Source organism: Clarias gariepinus, chromosome 6 (assembly GCF_024256425.1).
Source record: "Clarias gariepinus isolate MV-2021 ecotype Netherlands chromosome 6, CGAR_prim_01v2, whole genome shotgun sequence".
Lineage (NCBI taxonomy): Eukaryota > Metazoa > Chordata > Actinopteri > Siluriformes > Clariidae > Clarias > Clarias gariepinus.
In genome coordinates this window covers 22279490-22292461 of record NC_071105.1, presented here as the reverse complement: position 1 = coordinate 22292461, position 12972 = coordinate 22279490, and the positions used below count along the sequence as shown (strand labels likewise).

The 12972-nt window shown below is 41.3% G+C and overlaps 1 protein-coding gene across 1 annotated transcript in view; it reads right to left on the bottom strand.

The window, feature by feature from the left end:
- Positions 1-1556: 1556 nt before the first annotated feature.
- kif5ab (kinesin family member 5A, b) overlaps positions 1557-12972 on the bottom strand; it is a 42102-nt gene continuing 30686 nt past the window's right edge. Inside the window, exons 22-29 of the mRNA XM_053498467.1 lie at positions 4096-4156; positions 3925-3996; positions 3735-3839; positions 3394-3610; positions 2512-2662; positions 2361-2431; positions 2226-2253; positions 1557-2082 (exon numbers count right to left, since the gene is read on the bottom strand). Coding sequence (XP_053354442.1) covers positions 1983-2082; positions 2226-2253; positions 2361-2431; positions 2512-2662; positions 3394-3610; positions 3735-3839; positions 3925-3996; positions 4096-4156 — 805 coding nt within the window. The 3' untranslated portion in view covers positions 1557-1982. The remainder of the gene's footprint in view (positions 2083-2225; positions 2254-2360; positions 2432-2511; positions 2663-3393; positions 3611-3734; positions 3840-3924; positions 3997-4095; positions 4157-12972) is intronic.

Here is a 12972-nt window from a genome sequence, read left to right as displayed (position 1 = left end):
GAAATGAGAGCTTGCATTCAGACACAATGTTCATTGTCAAAATTCATTTTGCATTAAGAATAATACATTTGATAACTTTAGTGCAAAAGACATGAGTCAGAATCAGGGCTATTTCAAATTTCAAATAACAGTCGAAATTAAAATTTAGAGATATATTTTTTATTGACACATTTCCTGAGTAGGGCCTCCTTATCTGCTACAGATGCATGTTGTGCAGCATGCATTATAATTTATACACAGAAAAAATACACAAAAAGTGAAGCCAAAAAGGATTAGTACCTTCAAACATATAATTTATATTTGCTTACAAATCTCCATTTGCATTACATTAGGCAATTTTCCTCAACTACAGTACGAGGGGTGTTCACGTCAAACCGGACCTTTAGATTTTGCAGAATACCAGAACACAGTTATGAGAACAAAAACTACCTTTATTTCTCTATATAATCTCCTGCTACACTAATGCACTTATCCCAGAATATTAGTAGTGCTTAGATACCAGCTAGGTAGAAAGCTTTCTCAGTACGCCAAAGCCATGGTCTGACCGCCTGCTTCACATCTGAAACACTGGCCTCCAAGGAACTCCTTTAATAGCCCAAACATGTAGAAACAGCTTGAAGTGAGATCTGGATTGTACGGGGAATGTGGCAATAACACCCAGCTGAGTTCCTGAAATGTGCAAATGTTTGTGAATGATTGTGTGTACAATTTTCACAGACAGATGCTTCTTTTTTACAAGTTGGTGTCTAGTTATCTGTCAATTTTAAAGTATCAGGCATTCCTCTCGATGAATGTTCATGGGAACGACTGCAGTAGGTCCCGAGCCGCCTCCACCAGCATCGTCATTCATGGATTGGATGAACCAAACAAATGTTTTACTGCGTCTAAGAGTTAAATTTTCCTGTAAATGTCAGTTTTATGCCTTCATTCACAAGAAATTTCATCACAAGTCTTAGTTTGACTTGAACACCCTTCAAAGATTAGTTAGCAATATATATATATATATATATATATATGCAGATATATATATGCAGACCCTAGGTCTGAACTACATTATGCCCACCCATAAAAACACTTCAATTCTCCAAAGTTCTCTGTCAAAAAACAACTTTAGATTACAAAAAGCACAAGAAATTTGCTTGTTCATGACTGCGTTCAGTTGAACGTCATTGAATAAACATTTCAAACCCAAATGAAACATTTTGTACCAGAGTAATCTCCTGTAGCACAACAAATATCCATTATTTATCTTTACATCTTTATTATGTACAGAATGTACAGTTAGTATACGACCTCCAAAGTTCTCCCATTCTAACAGGCTAATCAGAAAACAAGTACACAGAGACGGACACTTAAGGCCCATACTGAGTAACGTCTGTGAACGAATGGTCTTTATTTACCAGTTAATAGTCAAAGGATTTTAGCCTGATCTACCATCCATGGTGCCTGGGCATGTGACTTTTCATCTTAATATAACTTTAGAAAACATACTGTAAATACAGACAACTGCCTTTTGATAAAATTGCCATCTTACATCATAATGCCTTTTGCTTTATTCATTATCTCAAGAGACTTCTGCAGTATTTGAGTTCGATACTGTATCCACAGTACCACAAATGCGGATCTTCAAAACACAAAACAGCACCATCTGCTGGTAAATATTAAAAGCTATTTTATATTGTATTTGCAGAATATAGAAACGAGGCAAACTTTTCTGCAGAGACCTTTTGCAAACAACATGCATGTATACAGAAAGGAACATACAACATGTTATCTATAACAAAGACAAGCATTCATTTTCCTAATGATCCCATGGCAATAAATTATAACATACCTAAATGTTGGAACAAGATTCAGTAATAAATGGAATATTGTTTACTGAATACTACCAAGTTAAGAGTGTTGTTTAAATTACAGTATATCTGTATCCTTTGTGCTTCTTGTGTATTTTGTGTACCTTAGTTGGTACATTTTCTAGGTGATTAGCTGGTCGCTTGTTCCTGTTCTTGCTGTTTGCTCTGGTCAGGAGGAGCACTGCTGGTCCCATCACTGCTACACACCGAACAGTCACTAAGAGGTACGCTATAGCAGGAATCAGACGTCATCGCCGGATTTTTTATTAGGGCAAGACAGAACAATCCCGTGGCAGAGAAGAACAGTAAGGTACAAAAACAGAAAGCTGTGTGTACAACACTTAAGGTATTTAGGTAATGCTTTAGACCTACCTGTTGTCATTGATATCTGTGGAATTCCCTGTGAATAAATACCACATAATATTTATAAATAGAAATGAAGTTGCTACAGGTAACCTGTAATCAATTTAACTCAGAAACTGCAGTTTAGATCATAGAGTCATTTACCATTGACAGGGTTGGGTTTGTGAGTGCAGTTTAGCGATTCATTTGCTGCGCTGTGTCTGTCTTCAAGAGCTCTACAATTGGCAAATTGCATAAACTGTCAATCAAAATAAATAATATGTATATCCATATATAGAGTTTTAGCATAACTTACTTGTCCGTGTAATTCGATTTGGTGTTAGTATGAGGTTGAGTGCCTCTCTGAAACAGTGCATTGCTAAATGTGATTCTTGGATCACTGGTGCGCACAAACATGTGATTGACTGGTGAGTATGCAGGGTAGTGCCCAGGCCGAACAGGTTTGGCTAAGAAAAGAAAATATGCAAAATGTTAACAATAATAAGAACCATGCACTTAAACTAAAAAATATATACTAAATGGCCAAAAGTATGTGGACACCTGACTGTTCACGCCTCTATTTCAGTCTTCCTCAACCTGTTGCTACGAATTGAAGCAATTTCTACAATTTCTTTGTATGCATTTTATCCTTTACTGAAACTAAGGGGAACAAAGCCTGCTCCAGCATGACAGTGGCCCTCTGCCTAAACCAAGGTTTATGAAGACATAGTTTGCCAAGGTGGGTGTGGAACAGCCCCTCAACCCCACTGAAGAACTTTGGGATGAAATGGAATGGTGACTCCATTCCAGGCCTCCTCACCTGACACCACTGTCTGACCTCACTAATGCACTTGTGGCTCAAGGAGAAAAACCCACATAACCAGGAACCAAAATCTAGCGCAAAGGCTTCAGCAAGTACATGGGTATGATTGGTTAGGTACTGTATGCACATCCTATTGGCCTGTCTTTATTCCAAACAAAATCAGAAAAATTATATTGTGCAATTATTATTATTATTTTTGCTAGACTTATCATTTAAAGAGGTATTACAGTATTACACATCTGCATGTATCTTTTTTGGATAACCTGGCAAATTTGCTGTAAATATAGCATTTACATCTGTAAATTTTAATTGTCAGCTTATCTTAAACCTAAGTTATTAAACAGATTGATGGGTGCTTTGTTCATATCAACTGACCAATCAGTGCAGCATTAGGGCGATGGAAGAAGTTCTTGGTTCTCATGACCTCTCTAATGCGTTCAACTTCTTGCTGGTAGCGATGTCGGTCTTTCATGGCACCCTCTTTGGCTTCTTTTAGTGCACCCTCCAGTGCGCGAACTCGATCAGCTGTAGAACGGAGACGTTTCTCCAGTTTAGGAAGTTCACAACGCAGATCTGCATTATCACGAATCAACTGAGAGACAGAGAGTAAAAGACAAATAAAAAAAATCACTCTTGCGGAAATAAGAATTAATTGAGAATGCCTTCCCTACATCATGTAATAATACCTTCAGCAAACTCATTTTTGTTACACTGACCTGTTTGTGTACTTTTGTAAGCTGTTCCAAATTGTTCTCAAGAAAAGAAATCTTCTGCTTCTGGGTAGAAAGCTCTCCGCTATCATCGAGTTCCATTTCAGAGCTCTGCAGTAACCATACAGATATCACTATTTTGAAGAGGATTTTAGTGGTGCAACCAACATGTCATTTCATATTTCTTCGTACTTACTCGTTTAACTCGAGCAGTGAGGTCTTGAACAAAAAGCTTCCTCAGGTTGTGCAAGCTTTGGAGTTCACAAGCCTTGGTAGGGAGTTGGGGTAGGGGAGGAAGTGATAGTCAGAATTACTATAGTTTCATGATTTACGTTTCAGGCTTATGTGCTAAAAGCTGAATACTCACTACAGTTTCTTCCAGCCTTTTCATGTCCTGCTTAGCCTGCTCATGGCGTTCATTAAGATATCTGCTCACAGAAATCATAAGCCCAACACATTGTGTTAGACTTCACTGGTATCAGTCATGTGCAGATTTCTATGCAGTGCACTGTTCATGTTTTTTTTTTTTGTTTGTTTTTACTGGACAGCAGTATTAAATATACAGTTAGACCTTGTATTGAGAGCATCATTTGTTCCGAAAGCATCCTTGTATAGGAAGATACTCGTATATCAAAAGGAAATCCCTATGAGAAATAATTGAAACTCAGATGATTCGTTCCACGACCTAAACATTTTCATATAAAAATAATTAATACAAAATATAAGGTCAAATTAAAAGAAATTAACCTGCACTTTACGTTTTAAAAGAATCTTGACTGGTGTTAGAAGAGAGTAGAAGCAGGAGGGCTACTGTGTACGATTTTCACACACACACAAACACTAATGGAATCACTCCTTTAAACAGATTCATCTCTCGCACTGCTATAGCCTTTTAAACTTTTTTCTTTACTAGGGAACACACACATGTGGTCACAATGTTACATAAGAGACTTTAAACTGCCCTCTAAGGTGCTAAGGAACTTCTACTCTTGCACCATAGAGAGGATCCTGATGGTAAACATCTCAACCTGGTTTGGGAACAGCACCATACAGGACAGGTGAGCCCTACAGAGGGTGGTGCGATCAGCTGAACGCATCATCTGCACCGAGCTCCTTGACCTTCAATTGATCTACAGCAAGCGGTGCTGGACCAAAGCCAGGAAGATAGTTAAAGACCTCAGCCATCCCAACAATGGACTGTTCTCTCTGTTGCGCTCAGGAAAGCGCTTCTGCTCCCAAGGCCAACACAGAGAGACTGACGAGGAGCTTCTTCCCGCAGGCTGTAAGGGCTCTCAATCACAACACCACAAAGGACTCTCACGCTTGCACATTTTGCACACCTCAGGCCTGCGAACTTTGTACTAGGACACACACATTACACACATACATTCACACATGGAACATTCGCGCATTTGTACATTTTGCACACTGTACACTGTGCACAGTACACTGTGAAATTGAACTGCAACCTTGCACATTATTCTGCACATTATCCTGCCAATAACTGGAACAATAACTAGTTTTACACTACATTACATTTTAACTATATTTTATTTTACTATATATATATTTTTTTTTATTATATATTCTTAAATTTTGTGTATTTCTATTTTATTCTACTATTTTATTTTCATTATCTTATTGCTTGTATATATGTAAATTTAAAAGTTTTTACTTCTCTTACTCTTTCTTCACACTAAAACTTTCTTAAAACTTCTTTCATTAGCAGTCGTATAAGGATTTCATTTTATATCATACTGTGTATAACTGTGTATGTGACGAATAAAATTTTTTTATTTGACTACACAAGTGTCGCACGTGCACTGAGACTGACTATGGGAGATGATTACCCACAATTCCACATCGCAAAAGAGAGAAGAACTATTGGCTCAGTTGTGATCATGTGACGCTCAGCAGACAAAGCGCATGCGTACTACAGTACTTGTATATCAAGCCCTCACTCGTATAACAATTTAAAATTAATTTAAAAAATTTACTTGTCTTGCAAAACACTCACAAACCAAGTTTCCACTGTACCAATTATATTCCAGTTCAATCCATTCTAAGTACTTGTGATTATGAGGTTTTTGTAATGATGGCTGGAAATGAGCTCAAGAATATCATCTTGTTTAAATCTATTAAGTTACCATGCATGACTGAATAATTATGAGATTTATTAAGAGCTGATAATACTCATTAAGTGATTTATTTGTAAAAAATACAATTGTATGTAAGCATCCCAACAAGATTTTTGGTTATGTGTTGTGGTACAATGATGGTGGCAGCATCCTTTGAGTGCTGTGGGTTACGAGGTAGACCCTCCATGGATCAGACTTGTTTTTCCATAGCATCCCCTGCCTACTCGATCGGTTTGGGATCTAGGGAGTTTGAAGGGAGACTTGGGCTCTTTGACTTTTTCTGAGTTTAAGTTGTGTTGCATTTCCTTTCCTGTGAAATTAGACCAGACACGCTAACCTTTGCTACAAACAGGCATAAATAAGCCTTTTGTGGACAGGATCCTGATTAATAAACAGTGTAAACACTGTTTTGTTCAATGTTGTGTGATGTTAACAATAACATCTGATAGTGGAAACAGCTTGGAGAGGGGTCAGTCTTCTGCAAGCTGGTGTCAAGGTTTATATCAATTTTTCTTTTACTCCCAATATGCATCAGTGAGCCATGGGTGCCCATGACTCTGTTGTCAGTTTACCGGTTTTCCTTACTTGGACTACTTTTGGGAGGTTCTGACCACTGGAGACCAGGAAAATATCACAAGACCTGCACTTATTGAGCTTCTTTGACCCAGTCATCTAGCCATTACAATCTGGCCCTTGTCATAGTATCTACAGTACGATATCTCATTACAATGGTGCCTGAAAGTGGGTGGGCAGCAAATAGATATTGTGTGCCTTAAGTTGATGTGTTGGCAGGAGAAAAAATGGGCAATCATTAGGCTTTGATGGACTACCAACAGCTGAATTGTGATGACTAGAGAACTACACTGCAGCTTTTGTAAGATGTTACTGGTCTCCAGTGGTCAGGACTTACCAAAAGTAGTCCAGGGGAGGAAAACCAATTAACCAGTGACAGGGCCATGGATGACCAAGGTTCACTAATGCACATGAGGATTGAACTGTGGCCTGTGTAGGCCGATACTGCAGTGCAAATTGTTGAGAAGGTTACTGCTGTTTCCCATAGAAAGGTATCAGAACACACAGTAGATCACTGTCTTAGTTGCAGAATAGGGGTTTAAACAGCAGTCTCGTAACAGGCAAATCCACAAATCCACGGTCAACTGCGCTATGGGTTTCCAGTCGGGCAGGCCCACGGCCGCCCTCTCATGCTGTCACTAGGCAACGCTTCCATGATGACAATTAAGGAGAATGCACAACACCTGGATGCATGTCTATAAATTTTTTTTTTTTTTTTTTTTAAAGCAGTAGATGTGTGGACATTTAGTAAGCACCAGGTTGTGGAGTGATCCTCTGATATAGGGAGAAAAGAGAAAAAAAAGATAAAATTGAAAAGAAAAGAAAAAGAAAGACTGAAAAGAAAAGAAAAAAGATACAACTGACATTAAAAGAGAAGATAAAACTGAAAAAAGAAGAGAAAAAATATAAAACTGACAAGAAAAGTAAAAAGAAAAAACTGAAAAAAGAGAAAAACTGAAAAGATAAAATTGAAAAAAAAAGGAAAAAGGATTAACCCTGTTTAGAGAAAGCAGGGGATTTGCATTTACATTGGTGTTTCAGTTCATTTAGTTTTATTATTAAACCCATGTTATCTCCGAACGGTAAACTTTCCCGGAAAGTTTACACAAAGCACTTCCGCAGATCACACACACAGCCTCCCTGCCGACGCCTTGCATAAGAGCTCTATTCAATCACCCAGCGCACTAACACCATGCGCTCTCTCCACCACATAACACTCTGAACTTTACTTTATTTAACTTCACTGAAATAAACTTTAAGTTAAGCTTCAGTTGATTCATTAGGATTCAATATTCAGGAATTCATTAATCATTATCAAAGGATAATAACTTCTCTGACTCACACGAAAATCTGAAAATAAATTTTTACTGATGCCTACAAGGCAGCAGGATGCTATAAATAATATCCATGCAGTTCCATTTTATATACAGTATATACTCATGAAAATCTCATCTCCTGCTCTCTAAACTTCTTTCACAATTTCAGACAAATGAATCCTAGCATTTTTATCTTGAAATATGCTCATACCACCAGTGTAGAAAAAACCTTGACCATGACCTTTTTCCAAGACCACATGACCTTTTTTATACCCTCTTGCAAATTGAATACTTTTTTTTCTGTTTAGCCTGATTAGCCTGAAATGTTTGTCTGTAGCAGGAAGCAAGTTGTCTGCTGAAGGGCTAAATGTACAATGAGTAGGTGAAAGATACATCTTGCTGATGCGCTTGGACACATCATCAGTGATGTAACCTGGGGTCACTGGGTGTTTCGGGTCTTTCAACATCAGACACCCTCACCCAGGCGACCCAACCAGAGTTAATCAGACTCCGGCCTGTGTCCCAGCAGCATTTATCCATGGGTCAGCCCTCTTAACCCAAAGCCATCTTGTGGCTCTTTCTGCGGCTTCAGTTGCAGACCTAATGGCTTTCCTCTTTGCCTCACTAGTGAGGCCTAGCATGGTGAGCACTTTGCAGAGGGACCGCCCTGCAAATCCTCAGCATCCCACCTCCAGGGGTTCACAGTAGGTCTTCCAGCCTTGGCTCCTGCATTCCTCCACTAGCTCCTGGTACTTGGCACGCTTCCTCTCATTTCCCTCCTTCATGCGTTCTTCCCAGGGAACTGTGAGTTCCAAAATGATTAACTGCTTGGTGGAATTAGAAACAATGATCATATCTGGTTGGAGCCGTGTAGATGTTATCCTTGATGGGATCTTCAGCTGTTTGCCCAGATCCACTTCCAGCTGCCAGTCCTGCTGTGATATTGGGCTTCTCTCCAGCTCTGTGAAACCTGATGGTCTTAGGCTTGCTGTGGTCCTTGGTGATGTTAATGGCCTTGGCTATGCTCTCAGCAACCGCCTTTAGCACCTGGTCGTGGCGCCAGCAATAACGCCCCTCTCCAAGGCCTTTTGGCAGCTGCTGAGGAGGTGTTCCAGGGACCCCCGTCCTGGACACTGAGTGCAGGATGGTGTCTCTGCTTTGCCCCAGACATGGAGGTTGGATGGAGTTGGTAGGACGTCATAAACAGCTTGGACTAGGAACCTGATGTTGAGGGAGTCTGCTCTCCAAATGTTGGGTCAGGTGATCTTCCGCTGAAGAACATTCTCCCATTTAGTCCATGCTCCTTGTTGCCCCATTCCCGCCACCCTGCTGGCTCGTTCTTCCTCCACACCTGCCCTCACTTCCTCCTGAATGAGGCGCTGCCGCTGTTTACCTTGGGCATTGTCCACCCTGGTTGATGGAAAATATCCAATTCCTGCGCACCTTGAGGCAATGGACCCGACAAGTACCTTCTGCCTCAGTCGCGACTCGGCCACTTCCAGAGCCTCATCGGCCCTCCATTTCCGACCTGTCTTCACCTGGATGCCAGCCGATGCCACTTTTCCATCCCTGGATTCCCTGTATTGCAGGGCTTCCCGAGTCCTGGTTACCATGAACTCTTCAGTGAGTCCACTGAACGGAAGCTGCAGGATGTTACTACTGCCATACAGGGCAGCGCTGCTCAGGCTTCGGGGTAGGCCAAGCCATCTTTGCAAGTAACTGCTGATCTTTCTCTCCATGGCCTCTACAGTCGTCATGGGTACTGCGTACACTAGCAGCGGCCACAGGATGCGGGGCAGAATGGAATGTTGATAAATCCAAGCCTTGAATCTCCCTGGCAGGCCAGATCTGTCAACACATCTCAACCAGCCCCCCAGCTCCTTGCTGGTTCTCTGAATGGATGCAGTGTCCTTGAGGCTGCTATTGCTTCCCTAGGCTCTTGACTGGCTGTTTCGTAATAGACGGGATAGTGGTTCCAGCCAGCGAGAAGCTGTACCTATCTGTCACCTTCCCCTTCTTGAGCACCAGAGATCTTGATTTTGCTGGCTTAAAGCTCATCCTTGCCCATGTGATGAGCTTCTCCAGCCCTTGCAGAATCCATCTGCAGCCCGGGACAGATGTGGTGGTGACAGTTAGGTCATCCATGAACGCTCTTATAGGGGGCTGGTGTACTCCAGATTTTGTCTGGGGTCCCCTACACTCCACCTCTGCTGACTTGACTATCATGTTCATGGCGAGTGCAAAAAGGATGACTGAGATTGTACAGCCTGTTATTATGCCCTTCTTAAGTCGATGCCAGTCCGATGTGCCTGACCCAGCAGTGACTCTTAGCCTGAAATTGCTGTAATAGTCCAGGATAAGATCTTTGACTTTAGTGGGATGATGTCGCAAGAGGGCGACCTCAACCAGCTTGTGAGGTATGGAGCCATACGCATTGGCTAGGTCCAGCCACAGTACGGTTAAGTCTCCTTTCCCTTCACGAGCCTCTCTGATGAGTAGTGTAACCACTCCTGTATGTTCCAGGCATCCAGGCACTCCAGGAATCCCACCCTTCTGAACAGAGGTGTCTATATAACTGTTCTTCAGAAGGAACTCAGTTAGACGTCTTGACAAGATTCTGAAGAAAATCTTGCCTTCGACGCTTAGCAGCGAGATTATCCTAAACTGACTGATGTCCTTTGAGTCTTCTTCCTTCGGGAAACCTCTCTACTGCGTAGCTGACTATGATGGATGTCATGGTCTTGAGGCGCCTGTCCACTTCTCCCTTAGCGGTGGCTTCCAGGATCTGGCTCACATCTGTGTCAAACTGTGCCCATGCTGCCTGGCTGTTGGCTGAAGGCCACTTGATCTGCTTCTGATGGAATGACCTGCACGGGTACAGAGGCTTTACTGCTCGGAGGGGCTGGGCACTGTGGGGTGCTTCCTGGCCTGGCCCCTCCTGCGTCTCACCAGGACTAGGTCCTGTGCGTTGCAGTGTGCTCCTCTGGTCCCCACACTTCATTCTGGCCAGATGTATCTTAAGGCCACGCGAGTTCTTACACACTTTTCCGCAGATGCATTGTGCATTCGTAGTCAAATTTCCATTGCCGTATGTCAATGCCGTGTGGTCAGTCCGAATGGGGCTCTCATTCTCCCCCCCTCTCGGGCTCCCCTGGGGGTATATCTCAGAAGGCTTTTCCGTAGCACGCTTGGGTTTCTTCCTCACGGAAGACGCAGGTTGGGGTGCTAACCCTCCCTGCCCCGGTTGTCGTCTTTCCGAGCTGTCAACTGTCTCTCCAGTTGTCACCAGACTGTCCCTGGTTGCCACCCAGTCTGTTCCTGAGCGTCACTGGCTAAACCAGATTGACAGGTGAAAGATACATCTTGCTGATGCGCTTGGACACATCATCAGTGATGTAACCTGGGGTCACTGGGTGTTTCGGGTCTTTCAACATCAGACACCCTCACCCAGGCGACCCAACCAGAGTTGATCAGACTCCGGCCTGTGTCCCAGCAGCATTTATCCACGGGTCAGCCCTCTTAATCCAAAGCCATCTTGTGGCTCTTTCTGCGGCTTCAGTTGCAGACCTAATGGCTAGTAGAATAATGAAGACAACAGTGATGCACGTTGAAGGTTCATTGCAAGTCCTACATTTCTGCAAAATGGAGTTGTTGATATTTGGTCAGGATTAATGGTGTCCTCAGTGCTGCGGAATACAGGCAGATGCTTATCCACCATGTAGTACAGCGATGTGTCTGATTGGCCCCAAATTAATTTTGCAGCAGGACAATGACCCAAAACACACAGCCAATGTCATTATGAACTATCTTCAGTGTAAAGATCAAGAAGTCCTAAAAGTGATGGTTTTGCTCCCACAGAGCTCTAATCTCAACATCGTTGAGTCTGTTTGGGATTACATAAAAAGACATCTGGGATCTGAGGCAGCCAGAATTTACAGAAGAGTGGTGAGTATTTTGATGAAAAGAACATATTGCCATCTGTTAGGCATTCAGGGTGGATATGTTATTCTTTGGGATGTGTGGCACCCAGAGTCACAGACAAACATGGCACAGGAGTGGATTCAAGAACAGGACCAAGGACCCAAAACATACCATAAAATATTATATGACCAATTTCCAGTATTGCAAGATTAACCATTTGGAATGGCTTTCTCTGACTTAAACATAGTGTAAAATAAATATTGGGTCTATCCACTATGGCCAAAACTAGATTTTTTTTTTTAGTATAAATGGCATACTGAAAATAAAAGAAAATTGAATATTAACACCAATTACCTCTAAAACAAGAACCAAAATACTCCTACCTGGCTACAAAAAAACACTTAGTGGGGTGTCCAAACTTTTGCAAATACTATTCTATAATTCCTGTTCTTTAAGGTCAAATGTAATGCATTAGCATCTTTTAAGTTTGTGTAAACTTGTAAAAAATCAGTACAGTAATTTGGCATATTATTATACTGTACTTTGCAAACTATTGTACATAAGACTATGTTTGTTTGTTTGTTTGTTTTTAAAGAGAAATAAACAAAGTTCCTAAACCCAAATTTAAAAAAGTACATCCAAAAATAAATAAATAAACAAGTATCATAAATTAAAGTACATCACTCAGTATTTTAACAGTTTCAATGTAATGTTTATTGTCTCGTAAAAATATTCAGACAATTGTAAGTGTACTTGAATGACCTGATGTTAAGTATATTTTGTACTACTTGCAGTGCTCAACATTCCTCATATAGCAGAGGTGCTCCCATTTCTAAAGCTGGATCACTGCCACTAACAAAAATTCACGAGCACCCACAAAATTTATTGTGGCACCAATATACCGTATGTGTGCTACATTATACATACAAAACAAGTGTTACACATGTAGCCTGGCTAGTTAATATTAAGCTTGAACATTCACTGTACTACAGTAGATCTTGTCATGTTGGCCCCACGAAGAAAGTTATGGAAGCAGGCAGATTATACATTTATGTATAGAGCAAAGAAAGACACACTGGTGAACATAACTGATGTTAGCAAATTAGTCAGGTCTTTGAGTCTTAGCAATGATTTGAATTTTTAATTCAGTAATTGGTGTTTGTGGCTAGATGTCACCCTGCACTGACAGCAGTGGTGCTTGTGCTGACACATGACAAGATTAATTTAGACACAAATCTGACCCAAATACTGCAACCTAAACAATTTTCCAGTCCTGAACGCCCACGTCCAACAATG